Source organism: Saimiri boliviensis, chromosome 14 (genome assembly GCF_048565385.1).
Source record: "Saimiri boliviensis isolate mSaiBol1 chromosome 14, mSaiBol1.pri, whole genome shotgun sequence".
Taxonomy (NCBI): Eukaryota; Metazoa; Chordata; class Mammalia; order Primates; family Cebidae; genus Saimiri; species Saimiri boliviensis.
Window position 1 is genome coordinate 40,556,619 of NC_133462.1, and position 21,837 is coordinate 40,578,455.

General features: G+C 53.8%; 1 protein-coding gene across 4 annotated transcripts in view; it reads left to right on the forward strand.

The window, feature by feature from the left end:
* RANBP3 (RAN binding protein 3) overlaps positions 1–21,837 on the forward strand; it is a 63,354-nt gene that overhangs the window by 39,880 nt on the left and 1,637 nt on the right. For 2 of the 4 annotated variants that reach the window (XM_074384745.1, XM_074384746.1), the window contains 11 exons: positions 5,482–5,547; positions 6,447–6,539; positions 7,774–7,901; positions 11,149–11,268; positions 14,378–14,481; positions 15,206–15,284; positions 16,169–16,271; positions 16,798–16,922; positions 18,710–18,830; positions 20,984–21,126; positions 21,634–21,820. In XM_074384745.1, the coding sequence (XP_074240846.1) occupies positions 5,482–5,547; positions 6,447–6,539; positions 7,774–7,901; positions 11,149–11,268; positions 14,378–14,481; positions 15,206–15,284; positions 16,169–16,271; positions 16,798–16,922; positions 18,710–18,830; positions 20,984–21,126; positions 21,634–21,820 (1,269 nt within the window). The remainder of the gene's footprint in view (positions 1–5,481; positions 5,548–6,446; positions 6,540–7,773; positions 7,902–11,148; positions 11,269–14,377; positions 14,482–15,205; positions 15,285–16,168; positions 16,272–16,797; positions 16,923–18,709; positions 18,831–20,983; positions 21,127–21,633; positions 21,821–21,837) is intronic. The other 2 variants (XM_003938845.3, XM_003938844.3) reach the window with 1 other exon arrangement.

Sequence of the window (21,837 nt, forward strand, 5' to 3'; positions counted from 1 at the left end):
AGAATCCCTGCCCCTTCCCCACTCACCCTGCCATCCCAAAGGTAACACCTGTGAAGTTAGTGATTTTTCCAGACCCCTTTTCTGTGCATTAAATTCTCACATTAATTAGCATTGCTTAGATCTAGCCAGATAAATTTGTTTAATCACAGCTTTAAAACTTTAAGGAAAGCTGCTCCCGCTCCGTGAAGAATATGGAGCCTGCCTTTTTGTCCTTTACTGGAGAACCGGCTCCAAAGTTTCCTGAAAGTTTCTCCCACGTGGCTGAAATTCCTCATAAAAGATTTAATGAGCAAGTTTAACAACCTGAATTCTGTAACCCAACCTACCTTATATAAATTCATTGCCGACTTCAAAAGCATTGTGAGATAAGTTAGCTGCTGGCGTGATGTCGGTGTCAAGGGAAGAGGCGGGTTTTTATAACTCTCAGCATTGAGTTGATGGCCCCGTTTCACCAACAGTCATTTTGACTCTTAACAAACTGTTTTGAGCCACCACCTGGTCTCACCCTGCAGAGGGGCTTGCTGTTTCAGGGTCCTCAGGAAGGGCATGATCTTGGTTATTCCTGGGGTGTCATCAGCAGGTGGTGGTCTGGATGGGGGGTGGAGCCTACCGCCGTGAGGCAGTTTCTGCTTAGCTGATCAGTTACTAAAGCTGTGTGTCTGGACCCATTTGTGCCGTTTAGCTCTATTCAAATCTCATGATCACTTAGGTGGTTTGTGAGCGACGGCCTCCCTCCTGTCTCTCTCCCCACAGAACTTTCCCCTCCAGCCTTAGGAGCAGGGCAGCTGTTTCACAGGCCCCAACATGGCCATAGTTTAAAGCCCCAGTGCCCTTATGCATGGGAGGCAGTCATGTTAGCCTCACATCACTTCTGCAAAGCAAACCTCATATCCTTGCGCCTGCCGGCATTCTGTTTTTTAGCTTTAATTTTGAAAAGCTTTAACACTTACAGAAGAACTATGAAGTGTTTTTCTGTTTCTTTTATCTGGAGATCCCATTTAGCTTTCTCCAGTTAGCCCCATGAGTCCATTAGAAAAAAGGAATTGGACCTTGATCATACCTTACATACCTCCACTTTCATCGGGAAGGGTCCTCAGGCTTCCCTTGACTTTTAGGACCTCGAGGATTACAAGTCACCTGTTTGGTAGAAGTCTTTCAGTTGGGGCCTGTGCAGTGTGTCTTGGAGGTGAGACCCAGGTGTGGCGTCTTGGATGAGAACGCCACCGAAGCAACGCACACATCGCAGAAGTGATGCACAGTGCTCACTTGTCCCCTCACCAGTGGGGTAGCTGTGGTGCTTGATCCGGTGCTGGCTGCCAGGTTTCGCCACTGCACAGCTCCTTTCCCTTTTGTGCTAGATGGTTTCTGAGAGAGACTCCGGGACCTCCAGTCCCTCATCGCACTCCTGCCCTCCAGTGCTTGTGCCCAGTCCTGTCTTCTGGGTGACATTTCCCGCTGACGACTGCCCCATGGGATTCTCCCCCTTTTTTTTTTTCCCTTGAGACAGAGTCTCGCTCCATTGCCCAGGCTGGAGTGCAACAGCACAATCTCGGTTCACTGCACCCTCCGCTTCCTGGGTTAGCAAGCAATTCTTGTGCCTCAGCCTCCCAAGTAGCTGGGATTACAGGCGTGTACCACCTGTGGGATTTTCTGAGCACCATCCCTTCCATGTCGATTAGTGGCGTTCACTGGAAGGAGGAGCTTGCTCTTCTCCCCACGTTTGTTCCTTGACTGATTGTGTCAACATGGGTGGAAAAGCTCCTGTCGGCGTCATTGGGTGACCGTCTGTGGTTACCTGTTTTGATTTAATGTTCAGATTGTCCCAGATTCGGCCAGTGGGAGCCTTGTCAGGCAGGTCCCCATTGTTCTTTTGAGCACTTCCTTTGCTTTGTCACAAGAGCCTTCTGGCTCAGCTTTTCTCATCGCAGCCCTGGAATCCGCATTCTCAGGTGGGCACTGGTTTCTTCATGGAGCACAGTCTTTAGAAGCCAAGGTCTGAGTGTTCGACGTGCACCGCAGTCTCGCTGCCTCAGGCGTAGCCCTACTCCTGGCCCTCCGCGGGCAGAGCTGAAGATGAGTGGCATTCACTGGAATGTCCTCCGTGCATTGGGCATCCCTCCTTGCCCTCCGCATGGCTGGGCCTCCTCCCCACCCTGCACCAGCGCCGTCCATGCACGGACCCCAGCTCCAGCTCCATCTCAACATCTGATGCACATGGTTTTGTTGCCGTCCCTTCCCAGGTTAAGTCAGGGCTCCCTGAGGGGCAAGCAGACTTCCCGCAGACATCAGTTGGGGCTCTCTGAGTCAGGCGAAAGCACCCTCAGAGAGGGCACCTGCTGGCTTCACAGAAGGGCAAAGGCCGGCAGGAGGGGAAACCTCCTCCTCCTGGAGTGATGCGTGTCCCTCAGAGACTGGTGCAGCATCCTCTACAGGCCCACAGCCTTTGGGTATGCGTCGGATGTCGGGCTCTGGATATGATTCAGCAACTTGTGTCGAAACCTGTGTTGCAGAAGAGAGTTTCTGGAAGGAATGAGAAAGGACCACCCTTGTTTTCATGGAGCAGGGCCTGTGACAGGGCCCTCCAGTTTGGCTGCCCCTGGAGCACGCTGCCTGTCTGCAGCTCTGGAGAGGGCCAGGCTCCAGGCCCAGCACTAATGGCAGGTCGGTGGCAGGGATTATCCAAGGCTCCGACTTCCGCCTGGCAGTCTGGGCCAGCCCCCGGGCTCCCCTCAGCATTAGCTCGGGCTCTGCATGGAGCAGAGTGTGGAAGGGCAGTCAATCTGTGGCCAAAACATCAGCGTCGAGAGCCAGCTTGAAGAGCTTGCTAAAAATTACCTGAACTGTGAATTTGACCTTTGAAAACCTATCTAAATTGCCAGTCTTCTCCCGCATATTGCCATGCTTTGGAAATGTAATTGATTGTTTCCCTTGGAGAAGGAACATCTGGCAGCTCACCCCCGCATCCTGCAGGATCTGGCTCTCCTGAGTTTGTTTTTTATAACCAGTCTATTACAGGAGAGGCACCAGCCCTGCTAACAGGCTGCCGGACGCCCTGGGGCTTGACTCCTTCTTACAACTATTACAGTAAGAAGGGTTGCTGCAGGCCTCCTGCTGCCCAGGCACGGCGGCGCATGTGGGGCACAACAGGAGAGGGCCCTTCCTTGGCCTGCTAAATCTTGATTTGATTTTGAGTCTGAAAATTTGGGCTGACAAGGCGTTTTGGGTTTTGTCATCATTTTAGTATACATTTGAATGGTTTTTAGCACATTTGCAGAGTTGTGTGACCATCACGTAATTAATTTTAGAACGTTTCCATCATACCGAAAAGAAACCCCATCCCCGCTAGTTGCAGCCTGCCCCCAGCCCCCTCCCTGAGCCCTGGTAACCGCTCAACTTCTGCCTAGTCTGGGCGTTTCACAAAAATGGAATCAGATAGCATGTGACCTTTGGGGGTGTCTTTGCATTGTCCTTCCTTTAATTTCTTCCAACAATGTTTTCTTTTTTTTTTTTTTGAGACGGAGTTTCGCTCTTGTTACCCAGGCTGGAGTGCAATGGCGCGATCTCGGCTCATCGCAACCTCCGCCTCCTGGGCTCAGGCAATTCTCCTGCCTCAGCCTCCTAAGTAGCTGGGATTACAGGCACGCGCCACCACGCCCAGCTAGTTTTTTTGTATTTTTAGTAGAGACGGGGTTTCACATGTTGACCAGGATGGTCTCGATCTCTTGACCTCATGATCCACCCACCTCGGCCTCCCAAAGTGCTGGGATTACAGGCTTGAGCCACCGCGCCCGGCCCTTTCTTTTTTTCTTTTTTTTTGGAGACAGAGTTTCGCTCGTTACCCAGGCTGGGGTGTACTGGCGCGATCTCGGCTCACTGCAACCTCCGCCTCCTGGGTTCAGGCAGTTCTTCTGCCTCAACCTCCTGAGTAACTGGGATTACAGGCATGCGCCACCATGCCCAGCTAATTTTCTGTATTTTTAGTAGAGACAGGGTTTCACCATGTTAACCAGGATGGTCTCGATCTCTTGACCTCGTGATCCACCCGCCTCGGCCTCCCAAAGTGCTGGGATTACAGGCGTGAGCCACTTCGTCCGGCTCCAACAATGTTTTTTTCTGTTTGTTTGTTTTGTTTTGTTTGATATGAGGCCTTGCTCTGTCACCCAGGCTGGAGTGCAGTGGTACAATCATAGCTCACTGCAACCTCAAGCTCCCTGGCTCAAGTGATCTTCCCACCTCAACCTCCTGAGTAGCTGGGACTACAGGCATGCACCACCATACCTGGCTAACTTTTTAATTTTTTGCAGAGTTGGGGTCTTGCTCTGTTGCCCAGGGTGATCTCAAACTCTGAGACTGAAGCAATCCTCCTGCCTCAGCCTCCCAGAGCACTGGGATTACAGGCATGAGCCACTGCACCTGGTGCTAACAATGTTTTACACTTTCAGTTTGTGAAATGTATTCCCAAATATTTTATTCCTTTTGGTGCTATTGTAAATGGAGTTATTTTCTTAATTTTGCTTTTGGCTTCTTCACTGCTAGTGTTAGAAACACAGTTGATTTTTGTATATTGATCTTGTGTCCTGTGACCTGACAAGGGGTAAAGCTTAGCAGGAACACAGGGCCACCTCCAGGAGCCATAATGCCACAGTCTCTGTGCCTTGCCCAGGAACAGACTTGCCTACCTGAGTCACAGGCCTTTTATGACAATCCTTCCTGTTGTAGATCAGATTAGACCACCGTCCCCACTCCCCATATGGGCACAGTGGCCAAGGCACAGATGAGGGGGTCCTTGTGGACGGTGGCTGAGCAAGACCAGGCGCTCGAGCCATCCCAGGAGCCCCTGAATGTTCACCTTTCCCCTCTAACTTTGTGAATTTGTCAGGCCAGACTCTGGTCTGGGGGAGCCGGCCTCTTCCACGGTGACCAGGAGTGCACCCTCATTGAGACAGGGAAGCTGTGCAGGCACATCTGGAAAGGGAGGCAGGCTCACCGTCTGCCACCTTTGACCTTTTCATCACAAAAAACCTGTCTCACTTCCCAGACATCTGTAGTGGTGCCGACGTTCTTCCTGGCCACAGATGTATCCTCTGACGGACAAGCCTTCTAGCAAAGGGAAGCAGGGGCTGGGCACCTGAGTTCTGTGGCTCCCTGACAATCTCAAGGCCAGGTTCAGGGTCGCCGTGCAGATCAGCTCCTGAGCCCACAGCAGATTGCAGCCGGGAGGGCAGCTGATGCCCCGCCCGCCCCCATGGTCAGCAGCTGGCCCTAAGAGCAGTCATTCCTTCCGCCCCTTCCTCTTCCCTCCTCCAGGCGCCTTTCAGGCCTGCTGGTCAGGCGGGACTTCTGTTGTAAATTGGAGATGTTTTCCTGGGTTATCCAGGCCCAAGGTCACTGAGACTGAGACCATAGTCCTCTACTGCCCTTGCCCCCTAGGCCCAGCCCTCACCCAGACAGCCTACTGTTGATATTTTATCTTGCTTTTAGAGGAAAGGAGCAGTGGCTTCCGTTTGAAGCCGCCAACGCTGATCCACGGCCAGGCCCCCAGCGCAGGTAGGTCACCTACCTCCCTGAGGCGGGGGGGTGGCTTTCTGACGCTCTTCAGACCTCTGCTCAACCACACTAGGACACTGTGGGCTCAGCCTGTTTTCTAGAAAGGGCGTTTGTGACCTGACCCATGAGCCCTGGAAAGCTCCTTTAACAAGAGGCTATCTGAGCAGGGAGGTTGGGATCCCTGACTGTGAGCACTGTGTGCTTAGAAGAGTGGGCGGTGGCAGCACGGGAGCAGGCTAGGCTTGGGGTGCATTGGACGGGCTCCATGCCCAGCAGTAGCGCACTTGGTTCAGCCTGTGTGTGCTGAGTGTTCTGGCCCCTGCATACCACCGTGTTCACAGTTAGTGGGCCAGCTGCGTTCCAGCGGTGCACTGCTTGTGAGGCTGCCAGGGATGCTGCACAGGGCAGACACGTTCCCTCGTGGTCCTTGTCCCATCTGTGTTTGGCAAAGGGACTTAATCAGCATGGCTGTTATGAAAAACAGATGCAAAAAGTGCGTGTATGCGACCCCACACCGAGTCCTGAGCCTCCAGGGAGCCGCCTGTGAATTCACTGCTCCCCTCTCACTGTCTCCACTTGACTGTTGAGGCCAGCTCTCAGAGAACAGGTGTCCCTTGACCCACCCCCCTGTCACATTACTGTGCTAACTGGATTAATTCACAGACATGATCGGTTACTGGGAATTTCACTTAATCACATATGAAAATAACAATAGCCAGATCTGCCTGTAAGGTTATAAAAAAAGAACAAGACCTCAAGGTTTTTTTTTTTTTTTTTTTTTAATGTGCTTCCCTGCAAAGTCTAGCCTGTGTGGAATAGGTTGCCAGGTATCAGTCTCTGAAGTGCCTGGGAGTGGGCAGGGGTCTGCGGGCACTGGGAAGGCTACTTTCTGTTCCCAGGTCTGCCAAGCCAGAAGCCCAAGGAACAGCAGCGGAGTGTGCTTCGCCCGGCAGTGTTACAAGCCCCGCAGCCAAAGGCGCTGTCCCAGACAGGTAAGACACGGCAGCCCTGGCACCCAGGCTCAGACGGCGGGGTAGAGTGTTCCTAAAGTCGCACCCTGGACAGCGTTATCTCGACAGAGGTGACTGCTGAATGCACCAGAAATACAAAGAGATAAGGGAAGATGATCCTTTAAATCACCCCCCAGCTGCCTCCAGCCCCAAGCCTCCTGAGCCCTGACAGCGGAGGAGTGAGAGGCGCTTCCACAGCTTCCTCACAGCTCTCAGCCGAGTGTAACTGTGTGGGTGAAATGTGCTTTGTTCATTCACTGCCTTCATAAAAGCAGGCCAGCTCCTGGGAATGAGATTCTCCCTGTGTCTTTGCAGATAGAACTTCAGCTTCAGTCTTCACGGGTTCTCTTTAAAAACTTGCAAGGTCATCTTTTTTCTTAATTTCTTTTAATTTTTTTTAGAGATGGGGTCTTGCTTTGTCACCCAGGCTGGAGTGCAGTGCTGCAGTCACAGCTTACTGCAGCCTCGAGCTCCTGGCCTCAAGTGACCCTCTCACCTCTCAGCCTCCCAAGTAGCTGGGACAAGAAATGTGCACGCCGGGCACGGTGGCTCACGCCTGTAATCCCAGCACTTTGGGAGGCCAAGGCGGGTGGATCACGAGGTCAAGAGATCGAGACCTTCCTGGTCAACATGGTGAAACCCCGTCTCTACTAAAAATACAAAATATTAGCTGGGCATGGTGGCACGTGCCTGTAATCCCAGCTACTCAGGAGGCTGAGGCAGGAGAATTGCCTGAACCCAGGAGGTGAAGGTTGCGGTGAGCCGAGATGGCGCCATTGCACTCCAGCCTGGGTAGCAGGAGCGAAACTCCGTCTCAAAAAAAAAAAAAAAAAGAAGTGTGCACCACCACACCCAGCTCATTTGTTCTATCTTTATTTTATTTTAGAAATGGGGACTTGCTGTGTTGCCTAGGCTGGTCTGAAACTCCTGGTCCCAAGCAGTCTTCCCACGTCATCCTCCCAAAGCCCTGGGACCACAGGCATAAGCCACTGTGCCCGGCAGCTTTCTCTTCTTTGTTTGTTTCTCTTGTTTTTTTAATCCAAGAATTTTGGCTCTTTGTGGAGATACCAGGTCCTTCCTTAGAAAGGACATGTGTGCTGTGGGCTTCACCGGGGGAGGGCCCTAGACTAGACGGGGCCCAGCCCCTCAGCTACATGAGTAGGGGTGGGAGGGCCACCAAGCACCTGTGATTTCCCACTTTCCTTCCCTCCCACAGTGCCCAGCAGTGGCACCAATGGGGTCAGCCTCCCAGCCGACTGCACGGGGGCAGTGCCAGCAGCATCCCCTGACAACCCTGCACGGAGAAGTCCTTCCGAAGCTGCCGATGAGGTGCATGCACTTGAGGTCAGTGGGTCCTGGGTCAGGGGAACACTGCGTTCAGGGCCCCTTGGGAGCAGGAGGACCACCTTCCCAGCACTCTGTGGAGTCCGAGGGCTGTCACTTGTTCCCAGCAGTTTCTACCTGGGCCTGTTGTAAGGCTGTCTGGATTTGCTCAGTGGGCTCCATGAATAACAGTACCTGACAAACCAAATAACTAGATTCCCAAGGGTGGTCTTGCTGGGTCAGTCGGAAGAAGAGGGCCTCCCAGGCAAGTTCTGCTGGAAGGGCCTGTTGCCCCAGGCTGACCGACACATGTCTCAAGGGAGTGATTCTTGAGGCAGTACCAGAACCACTGCACTCTGGGGAGTCACTAGGGCCTGAGGAACAGCTGTCGCTAATGGATGTCTTGCAACGTTTTAGATGAGGAACGTCTCCCCTCTCTCTGCGCCCACACCCAGACCACCTCTCAGACTCCTATATGTGTGGTTCCAGTTGAAAAATTTGCCTTGGAAGTCATCTCAGAAATGGTTCATTTAGGCTGGGCACAGTGGCTCACTCCTGCAATCTCAGCACCTTGGGAGGCCGAGGCAGGTGGATTGCTTGAGGCCAGGAGTTCAAAACCAGCCTGGCAACATGGCAAGACCCTGTCTCTACCAAAAATACACAAATTAGCCAGGCCTGGTAGCATGTACCTGTAGTCCCAGATACTCTGGAGGCTGAGGCTGGAGGATTACTTGAGCCCAGTAGGTGGAGGCTGCAGTGAGCCAAGGTCATGCCATGGCACTCCAGCCTAGGCAACAGAGGCAGACCCTGCCTCAAAAAAAAAAAGAGTTCCATTTAAGTGAGGGTATGGATTGGATTATATGGGCCAAAAGCTGTGTGTTTCAAACCCACTGTGAAATAAGGGCCGTTGAAGTGCCTCCTTTGAAGTTAGCAGAGATGGATTTGAAGTCAGAGTTAGGGTAACACCACATGGTGTCTTCTGTGTAAAAGCCAGATTGGATCTGTGTGTTTATTTTCTGCTCTATCCGTGTCCATGGCCTGCGGCGTTACTCCCCTCCCCCCCCAATCTCCGGTAGATGTTCTGGCTCAAAAGGTGAAAATGGCTGTCCACAATTAAATTTTAAGACATCCCCAGGCCCTCCGTCAAACCTGTTTGCTGAATTAGAAGTAGTGATCACTTCCACCACATCCTACGGCTCAGAAGCTTTGACTGCTGGGGTCTCTCAAATAGATCAGGTGTACAGTTCTGAGTTGGAGAAGGACCTAGAGGTGACCCAACCCGTCCTGCCCTCTCCCAGTGTCCTCACTCCTCCCCGACAATGAGCACACAGGCTGACCTGGTGGCACCAGCTACCGAGAGCTTGCCCCTCTCTGGAGAGACCTCAGTCTCTCCCTCTTCCTGCTGGTCCGAGCCCCTCCTTAGCTGTGCACACAGTTGGTTCCTAATCATTGTGCTCAGAAGTTGTGATTTGCTGTCTTCCCTGCAGCAGGCTGGGCAGCCCCAGTCGCTAAAGTTAATCCTGGAACCCTGTGGTCTACTGGCTGCCATTCCCAGCTCCTGCGTCTGGCTCCAAAGCCACTGATCCATGTGGATCTGGGGTGGAGCCACGTGGGCCACACCCATGATGCCCTCTGACAACACCCAGTGCTGTTGAGATTTGCAGGGCTCGGCTTGTGTATCCTTCTTCGGCCCTGCAGCAGAAGCCTGGGCTTTTCCAAGCCACCCACAGACATGGCACACACTGTCCATCAGGACCATGAGCTAAGTGAGGCATCTCCTGTAAATGGGGCTTAGATGTCAGGAGCGACCCATGGGGGAGCTTCTGGTACTGTCTTTGGGAAAGCGGAGAAGAGGCTCTTCCCCACCACCACACAGAGTCTGAGACCAGTTACAGGCCTTGGGATTTGATGATCACTTTAAGTGAATCCTCTAAGCAGGCCCCTCCAGGACACAGACACGCTGTGGTCGGAAACATTTTGCTGTTTGCCTGCCTCATCTCAGGTGACTCTGTGGGCTTTGACCCAGGGTGGGCACCAGTCAGTGTGAGCAGGGGTCACACAGCGCACAAAGCCAAGAGCCAGGAACGTGTCCCCCATGGTCTGCAGGCGGCCCCAGTGAGGCCAGGGATTAGCCCATCCTCTGAGGACTCTCAGGTCGCCAAACACGGTGTGTGTTTAATTTTAAAAAGCCACGTTCACCCTTGCACAGGCACAAGGATACACCGTAGAGTCAGCAACAGCAGAGTTTCTAGGGAGCACCATAGAGAAACATTTAAACTCTTCACTATCTTCACAGTTGGACCCTCAGCTCTGTGATCCGCTGATTCTGGGCCTGGCATTTTGACTCCAGGCTTCCCTGCCCACTGGACACGCGAGCTGGTCAGAAGCTGCCTGCAGCCTTTCTTGCCTCCAAGTTCACAGTTGTCAGGTCCCTTCACAGCACCTCCCAGGAAAACGCTCCCTGCCTCACGTTCATGTCCACTGTACACATGCCCAGAGACCCCAGAGATCTGCCAAAAGCCTTTTCAAATTTGTTTTCAAATTTCTACAACACCTTTTTGATCATGTGGTACAAGAAAGACATATACAAGTTACTAGCAACTCCATATTCCATTATTTCAAGATAAATGCATTTGGTCTTAAGTTATTTAGTTACAAAAGTCATGCCTGCATGTTGAAAATATTTACACAATATGGAAATCCTAGAAGGTAACAAGTGGAAGCCATGATCCAGCTAAGAGGTCCCGGGCAACCTGTCAGTAGTTTGAATTCTCTCTCCCGGCTTATTTTCCTGGGCATTCCTCAACACACATGCGCACACACTTGGGACTGGGTTTGCTTTAATAGAAATGGAATCCCACTTCCATGTCCCACAAGCTGCTCTTCTCTGATCCGTGTATTGTGGGTCTATCAGAGGCCTATCTCCCTCTTGGCGGTAACAGCTATGCTGGACTTTTACTTCCCGTCATAGCCTAAATTATTTAGTTCCTCGGCTAATGATGAGCATCCATGGCATTTCCTGTCCTCTGCGGACACTAAGGGTTCTGCAGGGCACAGGCATTTCTTTTTGTTTGTTTGGAGACAGGTTCTTGCTCTGTCACCCAGGCGGGAGTACAGTGGTACGATCTCAGCCTCCTGAGTAGCTGGGACTACAGGCACCTCCAGAGGAAACATGTGGAGTCTGTGATCTGGTGTGGGATTGCTGGGCTTTCGTCTGGGCTAAGTAGGGCACTGGTTTTGATGACTGTTTTGTTTTCATTTTGGGTAGGAGAAAGAGCCCCAGAAAAATGAGTCCAGCAATGCCTCTGAAGAGGAAGCCTGTGAGAAAAAAGACCCTGCCACACAACAAGCCTTTGTATTTGGGCAGAACTTGAGGGACAGAGTTAAGGTATGTGAGCTGTTGAACCAGTGCGTTGACTTTTTTAGGCCTTCCCAGGTTAAACAGAGGAAAGTCAGCAGATTTGCCTTTTAATGGGGGAAGGGAGCATGGGACAAAGAAGGTATTAGCGAGGCAGCCCTGTGGCTCACGGCACAGTTAGCTCCTGGCGTGCGTGTGCCTGTTTGGGGTGTTATGGTCAGCTGCTGGGGTGTGTGTGCCGGTGTGGGGTGGTGTGGTCAGCTGCTGGGGTGTGTGTGCTGGTGTGGGGTGGGGTGGTCAGCTGCTGGGGTGCATGTGCCAGTGTGGGGTGGGGTGGTCAGCTGCTGGGGTGTGTGTGCCGGTGTGGGGTGGTGTGGCCAGTGTGGGGTGGTGTGGTCAGGTGCTGGTGTGCATGTGTTGATGTGGGGTGGTGTGGTCAGCTGCTGGTGTGCGTGTGCTGATGTGGGGTGGTGTGGTCAGCTGTTGGTGTGCGTATGCTGATGTGGGGTGGTGTGGTCAGCTGCTGGGGTGCGTGTGTCGATGTGGGGTGGTGTGGTCAAGTGCTGGTGTGCGTGTGTTGATGTGGGGTGGTGTGGTCAGCTGCTGGTGTGCATGTGCCGGTGTGGGGTGGTGTGGTCAGCTGCTGGTGTGCGTGTGTTGATGTGGGGTGGTGTGATCAGCTGCTGGTGTGTGTGTGCCGACGTGGGGTGGTGTGGTCAGCTGCTGATGTGCGTGTGCCGACGTGGGGTGATGTGGTCAGCTGCCTCCACTCACCCAATGCTTCTGACATCTGACAACCACAGATATCCCCAGACATTGCCAGTATTCCCTGTGGAGCAGAATTGCCCCCATTAACAACCGTCATCTTATTTTTTTTTTAAAGTGAGGCAGGATGGTGTGACTACACTGACTTCCTGAAAGGAAGCAAAGTGTCTGCCACCTCCTGGATGCCCTCCAGGTGCATGTGGGCCTAGTCTGGAGATTGTAGGGTGGGGAGAGGCTGACAATGGTCGGGAACAGTGACCCTGGACCATGATCATGTCCCAGTGATCCTGGACGACGAGGGCCAGCCAGCACCACCTTTCCCAGCCACAGACATGGAATGTTCTGTGGGATCTCTAGCAGCTCCACCGGCCACAAACTTCTTTCAAAGTCTGAGAGGCAGTATCGATGGCTATATCTAGAAACATTTGTGGTTGTCACAAGTGGGAGGTGCTCCTGGAGGACAGGGCACTCCCCTTGCAGTGCCCAGGACAGCCACACCACAAGGAATAATCTGGGCCCGATGTCAGTATGTCAGTAGTGTCAACGTGGAGGACCCTGAAATAAACAAAAACCTCTCTAGCGTGCAGAAAGCTCCGGCTCGTGTTTTCTGCTTTCCCTCTGTTGCTTACTGCCCAGCAGAAGCCCAAGTCGAGAAGCATGGAAAGTTGATGTTGCTGTCGCCATGGCTTTAAGCCAAAATAGAGTTCCTCAGTGGCTTCTCCCTCCAAGGAGGAAGGGAGGGCAAGAGGCTGGAAGGGCTTGGCCCATGGAACTCAGACCCCATGGAGTCTGCCTGGAGTCTGGGGCAACAGCTGCTTAGAAATCGGTGGGGTCCACTTCTTATGGAAGTCAGAGACTCGTGCGAGCTTTGCAGTCTCTGTCAGATCCCAGCCTCTCCTTCCAGGGCAAATGTATGTGAGCCATAGATTCTATTTTTGGAAATGGAGTCTTGCTGTGTCGCCCAGGCTGGAATGCAGTGGCATGATCTCTGCTCACTGCAACCTCCACCTCCTAGGTTCAAGTGATTGTCCTGGCTCAGCCTCCCGAGTAGCTGGGATTACAGGCACCCATTACTACACCCAGCTAATTTTTGTTGCATTTTCAGTAGAGACAGGCTTTCTCCATGTTAGCCAGGCTGGTCTCAAATTCCTGGCCTCCCACCTCAGCCTCCCAAAGTTCTGGGATTACAGGCTTGAGCCACCGTGCCCGGCCAGAGTCGTGGTTTCTTAACCATCCGAGCCTCTGCTTCCTTGTTGGTCAAACAGGGTCTCTTAACACGGTCTATTCCTGGGCCTTGGGAGGATTAAAGCATACCATGCATTTGACAGACTCAGCATAGCGGCTGGGAGGGAAGAGGCCCTCAAGAAATGCTGCTTCTATTGTGTTCATAGTAAGCCCCCAAATTCCAGCTCTGAAATGCTCTGTGTTCTTGGTGCAGAAGCATTGACAGAGAGGCCAGCTTAGGCGTGGTTTTATAACAAGGTAGAAAAGACTCCTTGAAGCTTTAGGAGCTCTCTTCCATCTTAACTGTTTAAAATTATTACTTTTTTTTTTTTTTTTTGAGATGGAATTTTGCTCTTGTTGCCCAGGCTGGAGTGCAATGGTGCAATCTTGGCTCACTGCAACCTCCGACTCCCGGGTTCAAGTGATTCTCCTGCCTCAGCCTCCCGAGTAACTGGGATTACAGGCATGAGCCACCATGCCCAGCTAATTTTTGTATTTTTAGTAGAGACAGAGTTTTTCCATGTTGGTCAGGCTGGTCTCGAACTCACAACCTCAGGTGATCTGCCTGCCTCAGCCTCCCAAAGTTCTGAGATTACAGGCATGCATGAGCCACTATGCTGGTCTCTTCCATCTTAACTCTTTTTTTTTTTTTTTTTTTTTTTTTGAGACGGAGTTTCGCTCTTGTTACCCAGGCTGGAGTGCAATGGCGCGATCTCGGCTCACCGCAACCTCCGCCTCCTGGATTCAAGCAATTCTCCTGCCTCAGCCTCCTGAGTAGCTGGGATTACAGGCACGCGCCACCATGCCCAGCTAATTTTTTGTATTTTTAGTAGAGACGGGGTTCCACCAAGTTGACCAGGATGGTCTCGATCTCTTGACCTCATGATCCACCCGCCTCGGCCTCCCAAAGTGCTGGGATTACAGGCTTGAGCCACTGCGCCCGGCCCATCTTAACTCTTAAAACAAAAAGTGGGGGAGTTGATTATAGCCCTGCCCCCCAGCACATGCATGTGTGCACACATAGGTGGGTACAGGAGAGGGTTCATGTCTCTGAGGAGCACCGTGCAGCTCAGGGCACTGCAGACGCTGAGCCATGGAGCTCCAGGTCCCTGCCCCTCCCTGAGTACTCAGTGCTTCATCTCATTCCCAGCTGATCAATGAGAGCACAGACGAAGCCGACATGGAGAATGCTGGACACCCCAGCGCAGACACGCCGACCGCGACAAACTATTTCCTTCAGTATATCAGTTCCAGGTGTGTGTCTCGGGCCCCATGGCCAGCCTGGTGTGGGGACGCAGGTGGCCACAAGGGTCTCCGTCACAGAGGGGTCTGTGGGCCCAGTACCTGACTTAGGCCTGGTACCCAGTTGCCCTCGGGCCCCTCTCTCTTATTTGCCACTCTGGGCACAACTGTGGTTAGGCCAGGGGTGGGCCTTGTCCTGGGATTCACTGGATGCCTGAAACAAGACCAGAGTTCTGTGGGGTTGTCCAGGGGCCCATGGAGGATACAGCCCAGCTCTTGGGGTGCCCTCTGTCATGCAGACCTCATGCCCAAAGTGGAATAGAGCCAGAGGTGACTCAGGTGCCTCCTTACCCTGGGTTTGGGCATCTGGTGCAAAGACTTCAGCATGACCTTGATTGACATGGCTGGGGGTGATGCTACCCACAGCCCAGCTGCCCCAACAGGTGTTTCAGAAGACAGCATGTCCTGCCTGGGAGATGGATGGAAAGAGTAGGTGGGGGTGGCTTCCCTCATGCTGTGAGGCCCATCAGGGTGAGCTAAGGGTTCATGTTTCCAATGGCACAGGGAGGCATGTGGCTTTCTGCGTCTGACATGCCAGCCCATTTGCAATGGGCGACGCCTCTCCACTGTGCCCTCTGTGCCAGTGTGTGCACATGTGTGCTCCATGGGTGCCCACACATTTGCCTGGCCACATTCCCACATGACACCTCCCACTCACTGCACATCTTCTTTTCAGTTTAGAGAACTCAACCAATAATGCCGACGCCTCCAGCAACAAATTCGTATTTGGCCAGAATATGAGTGAGCGAGTTTTGGTGAGTGGCTGTGTTGGGACTGTTCTTGGGGACCAGAGGTTCTCGGTACCAGCCCCAGGTTGGGTGGACATGAAGAATGGGGCTGCCTCGGTATCCTGTGTGAGATAAGAATGCCCTCAGTAGCAAGTGAGAGAGAGAAGACCCCACTCAGATTCGATGTGAAGACTGGCCAGGGCCATTGGCTGGCCAGGAGCCGGCATTCGCTCTTCTTGGCTCCTCCCTGCTGACCTGGGCTAGCTTCAACCGAAGATGGGCTTCCCTGGAGGCTGCAGGGCCCTGCTGGCAGTCGGGGTCCACGCTTCCTCTCCACCAGGCCAACTGACAAAAGTCCTGTGGGACAGGGCCAGCTGTGTGAGTGGACAGGGCTGCTGGCCTCCCTGCTCCTGAGAACATAACCTCAGCCAAAGCCTTGGGTACACGACAGGCCTGTCTCCATTCCCAAGAGCCCAGCCAGCCTGGGAGAGGGTTCTAGAATGGCTTGCTTACCTCTACGTGTGTTCATTTTTCTTCCCAGTTGCACCCAGCTCCGCTGTGACTGTGTGCCAGCCTGCCCTGAGCCGCCTGGTCACTCCAGCTCGGCCTCGGGTCTGCGCTTCCTTCGTGGCCACGCTGCCGTTTTTCTGTTTCATGAAATACTTGAAAGTCTTGCCTCACCCAGACCGAGTAACCAGTGTGGCCTGAGGGGACTGTCAGCTGGTGGCACTCACCTCTTGTTGACACCTGAGGAGCCACATACAGAGCTCCTAGGCAGTTCAGGCTGTCACCAGGAGCGGGCAGGAGTGCTGGGGGCTCATGATGTTGGGGGCCAAGCAGAGAGGTGCTCAGAGCTGCCCCTGAAGGACCACACAAGCACCTCTTCCTCATCCGCCTTTGTGTCCCTGCAGAGCTTTCCAAAATTAAATGAGGTCAGTTCAGATGCCAACAGGGAAAATGCAGCTGCCGAGTCAGGGTCCGAGTCCTCGTCCCAAGAGGCCACCCCCGAGAAGGGTATGTTACTGTGCCCGCTGCACGGGGCTTATGGTGGGTCATCATGGGGGTGATGAGGGCACACTGGGTCCATCCACACCCCCAGCCAGGAGGGATAAGGGGCCCAGCTCCCGCAGCAGCAACAACCACACGTGAACCAGCTACTAAGAGGGGGCATGACCTCCCAGACCCTGCCTTGCAGTGAGCAGAGAGAAGAGTTTGTGATAAAGAACTCGAGGGCCCATGTTGTCGCCTTGCAGCCGTGGGGAGGGGAGGGAGCCGCAGGCTGCTGGCATGGAGGAGTCCTTCACTGTCCCCCTGTCCTCTGCTCAGCGGGAACACAGGAGTCTGGGGCCACACTTGGCGGCCCCCAGACGGTCTCCCTGTAGCTTCTGAGGCCCTGTTCCCTGGCTGTGTCTAGGGTCCACTTGGGTGGCTGGGTCGGGCCTGCCAGGGGCAGCTGATGTCCTGGAGACCAGAACCAGCCCTCTCATCTCCTGTGAGCTTATGTTCTCCCCTCGCCAAATAATCAGTCAGTCTTGTTTAGCCAATGACTTTTCAGAGTCCCTGGCCGAGTCGGCAGCCGCCTACACCAAGGCAACGGCGCGGAAGTGTTTGTTGGAAAAAGTGGAAGTCATCACCGGGGAGGAGGCGGAGAGCAACGTGTTACAGGTGAGGGGCCGGCCCCTCCTCGGTGGCCCTGGGTCCTCATGCACCTGGGGGTCCAACCCCAAGGGTTGGGCCCACATCCTTCGAGCACACAGCTCCCCCTGAGGTGACAGGGGCCACTGGCCCCACGCTCTGGGACTTTGTTGGTGGCACTTGTGGAGAGCTTAGGCTTAGGACGCTTCTTGCATGGCTTTGGTTTCAGAGGAGGAGGATCTATTTGAGACATTCTTTGTTTTGTTTTGTTCTGTTTAATTTTTTTTGAGACAGGGTCTTACTCTGTTGCCCAGGCTGGAGTGCAGTGGCGTGATCTCAGCTCACCACAACCTTTGCTTCCTGGATTCAAGGGATTCCCATGCCTCAGTCTCCTGAGTAGCTGGGATTACATGTGTATACCATCATGCCAGGCTGATTTTTTTATTTTTAGCAGAGATGGTTTCACCATTTTGGCCAGGCTGGTCTCAAACTCCTGACCTCATGTGATCCTCCTGCCTTGGCCTCCCAAAGTGCTGGGATTACAGCATTAGCCACTGCACCTGGGCAGAGACATTCTGGATGCTTCAGGGAATGACAGAGACTGTCACAACAAACATCTTTTTTCACCCAGGGCTGGCAACTGTAATTATTTGTCACCTGGCATCCTGTGGTGTCTTCGTAGGGAAAAAATCAGGTGCATCCAGAGCTTCCATCCCACTGACCCCCGCCGGCGTCCCCCCTTCCCATCCTCCCAAGGCCACACCACCCAGGTTGGGTGGCTTTGGTGGGCCACATCCATCTGCTTCCTCTCCTTTGACACATAAGCAAGTGTCTGTGTCTGTAAAGCAGGTGGCGTATTGCAGGGTTTTAAGAGCGCTGTTCTTTTTTCCCCACTTACCATGTTTTGATCTGTTCATGTTGGAAGAGTTTGCCTTAGGGGGATATGTGGAAAGCGATGCAGGGATATCTGCCCGTATTTTTTTTGTTTATATATACAAAACTGCTGTCTTGAAATATAATACACATGCTGTATAATCCACCCTTTTAAAGCATGCAATTCCGTGGTTTCTAGCATATTCACAGATTTGGACAACGTTCACCACGATCTAATGTAGAACATTTTTGCCCACAAAAAGAACACCGTACCATTCCCCCAGAAAGAGCACCGTCCCCCTCAAAGTCACTCCTCCTCCTCCCTCAGCCTCCCGGACAGTTCTTACGAATGGCGTCAACGCACTATGCTACCTTTTGTGTCTGGCTTCTCACTGAGCCAGAGCTTCATCCACGCTGCGGCCGGGGTCGGAGCCTCATTCTGAGGACTGAGTGACAGGCTCTGTGGGGACGGGCCATGTGTGCCAGTTCCTTCCTTGTGACTTGGCTGGCTTCTCATCTTTGGCTTTTGTGAATGAGGCTGCTGCGCGGATCTATGTGCAGTGTGTGAACATGAGCAAATGTTCATTTCTCCTGGGTAGATACTGAGGAATGGAATTGCTCAGGCATATGGTAATTCCTTGTTGAGCATTTTGAGGAGCCGCCAGACTCTCTTCCACAGCAGTGGGCCATGGGCTCCGAACCGGCAGTGTGTGAGGGTTCTGGCTTCCCCACGTGGGTGTAGCCGTCCTAGAGTGCGCAGAGAGGCTTCTCACTTAGTAATTTCGGATACCCCTTTTACACCATAAAGCCTGTTCTAGCTTGAGGGCAGGACAAAAAACTCAGGTGGTCCCCAGGCCGTCCACGCAGGCTAAAGGGCGACTCGGGATGCAGCTGCAGCCGGACACCAGCTGGGTCCCCGCTCACCGGCGGCCGCTGTGTTCCAGATGCAGTGCAAGCTGTTTGTCTTCGACAAGGCCTCACAGTCCTGGGTGGAGAGAGGCCGGGGGCTGCTCAGACTCAACGACATGGCGTCCACCGACGACGGCACGCTACAGTCCCGACTAGGTGAGCTGCAGAGGCTGTGGCCGGGTCCCCATGGGGAGTGTTGGGGACTCTGCAGTTCCAAAGGGAATAAAGGGGGAGGTCCTGACCCTGCCCTTGTGAGTGTCGAGGGGCGAAGTCAGTTCCCCCATGAGAGCTGCCCCCTCAGACCTACTCCCTGCACACAGCCCTCAACACCGCCTCACGCACTGGCTCTAGCTGCCAGCTCATCCGTGACCCTATTAGTGTCAAAAGACAAAAGTCTATGGAAGATTTTAGACTGATTTTCTGACAGTAAAAGTGGCAGGTTTATGATAGAAAGGAAAAGAACTCAAAACATCAAGTCTAATAATTGTGGCCATTGCAGTGGCCCATACCTGTAATCCCAGCACTTTTAGAGGCTGAGGCAGGTGGATCACCTGACATGAAGAGTTCAATACCAGCCTGGCTGACATTGTGAAACCCCCATCTCTACTAAAAATACAAAAATTAGCCGGGCATGGTGACACACGTCTGTAATCCCAGCTACGCAGGAGGCTAAGGCAGGAGAATTGCTTGAACCTGGGAGGCAGAGGTTGCAGTGAGCTGAGATCATGCCACTGCATGCCAGCCTGGGCAACAGATCAAAAATAAAAATAAAATAATATTGTTTTATAAAAAAGTTCTGTTTTAATATTGCATTGACAGTCAATAGACTTTTCCCTATTGGTGGACATGTGGCTTGGAGTACCTGCATACACAGCCACTTAGGGAAGTCGGCCTGTATGTGTGCACGTTTGAAACGTGGGCATGTCTTTTTTTTCTTCTAAAGGTAGTTTCACTCCATCACCCAGGCTGGAGTGCAGTGGCGTGATCATAGCCTCAACTTCCTGGGTTCAGGTGATCTTCCCACCTCAGCCTCTTGAATAGCTGGGACTACAGATGTACACCACCATGTCTGGCTAATTTTTTTTATTTTTGTCTTGGGGTCTCCCTATGCCCAGGCTGGTCTTGAGCTCCTGGCCTCAAACAGTCCTTCCACCCCAGCCTCCCAAAGCCCTGAAATTATAGGTGTGAGCTACTGCACCAGAACCATCCTTTTATCATAAATGTGGGTTTCAGGCCCAGCAGACACTCAGGTGGCCCTCTTCAAGGGTGGTGGTCACGCACCTTGACTCAGAAACACTGCCCTGGTCAGTACAGACAGGGCTGTCCTTGCGGGCCAGGACTGTTCTGTTCCCCATGGACGTCTTACTGAGTTTTTCCTTTTTTCTCATGGAAATGTTCAAATGTGGGTGAAAGGAGGGGGCATGGAGCCCTGAATCCCTAGGTCATCCCCTCTGCTGGGGTCATTAGCCTGTAGCCCCGTGGCAGCAGTGCCCTCTCTGGCCTCAGGGAAAGCAAAATCACCTCCATCTTTCTCCCGATAGGCCTCTGGGGTGGGCACCTGGGCTCAGGGAGATCTGTTGGCTGGGCCAGGGCAGGGGGACAAGTTTCTGACCCTCTCCAAGCCTGGTCCAGTGGGGAGAGGTGGCCGGCAGGAAGGTTGGGGCTTCGCTGAGTCCACAGGATGGGCCCAGGCCAGGGTGGGTGTCACATCTTCTAGAGAGGCAAGGCCGTCCCATTTCTCTCTGTAATCTGCTGCCCTGGGTCTTCCTGTCCCCTCTCCGTGGAAACGCTAAGCTGCAGTCCTACTCTGCCTCTCCTGAGGAAATCAGAGGGTAGAGCTGGTCCACTCGAGGGAGGCCGTTCGGGAGGGCACGGGCTCCACAGAGGCTGATGTCACACACAGGAAGCACACACACCTCGAGTGGCAGCCCCTTCCTCCCACAGCCCACCCCGTGCTCCTGTGTAATCACTCCTTCTGCAAGGGTACTGCCATCCTGTGCCCACCTGTATAGGTCAAATACAGCCTTGCACAGGCTGCGTGCAGCCTGTGGCCCGATTGGCAGCACCAGCCTGCACGGCCACCCGCAGCTGTGGCCTTCAGTGGTCCAGGTTTGAGAAGGAGGAGCCCCAACCCGGGAGCAGTGTGCCGGGGCTGGCCTCAGGGAGGGTCCTGCTCTATGGGCGGGTCCTGGGAGGGTCATGGGCTTTTGCCCGGTGATGTCGCTTTCCTTCTGCGCTGGCTCTTGGAGCTGGCTGTTTGGGAGGTGGCCCTGGCGGGGGCCAGGGCTGAGTGGCCTTGTTGGTTGCAGTGATGCGGACCCAGGGGAGCCTGCGACTCATCCTCAACACCAAGCTGTGGGCCCAGATGCAGATCGACAAGGCCAGCGAGAAGAGCATCCGCATCACGGCCATGGACACCGAGGACCAGGGTGTGAAGGTCTTCCTGATCTCGGTGAGCCGGCCACACGGCTGCATCCAGAACCCTGCCTCCCGCCAAGCCATGCGGGGGCTCTTGGGCACACAAATTAGGCAGGACGGTAGGGATGGGGACAGGCCACAGTTGCTGCCTGGGACACAAGGAGCACAATGGTATCCGCCCAGTCCCAGCCTCCAGGAATAGAGGTCGTGATCCTGTCTTCTTCCTGACCCAGAGGAGCTGCTGGGGATTGGCTGAGGGGCTGTGACTCATTTAGGGTTAACAGCCCGTGGGGCAGTCACGTCTCTCTTATGTTGTGGTATCACAGTCCAGTCCAACCCTGACCTCTGGGGCCCTCCCAGCCACCTGGGGGTGATGGCGTCTTTTCAGGGAGAGGCTGGCAGGCCGAGAGCCAGTGGCCTCCCCACAAGGCCTTGTGGCGGTGTCACCTCTGAGCCCTGGGGCTTGGCGCTTGCGTTCCGTAGAAGGCAGGAGAGGGTAGGACTATAGTCTGGGGGGTCTCATAGACCCCTGCCTTCCCAGGCCAGCTCCAAGGACACAGGTCAGCTGTATGCAGCCCTGCACCATCGCATCCTCGCCCTGCGCAGCCGCGTGGAGCAGGAGCAGGAGGCCAAGATGCCGGCCCCGGAGCCTGGAGCAGCCCCATCCAACGAGGAGGACGACAGCGACGATGACGATGTCCTGGCTCCTTCAGGGGCCACTGCAGCCGGTGAGCCAGGCGGCCCC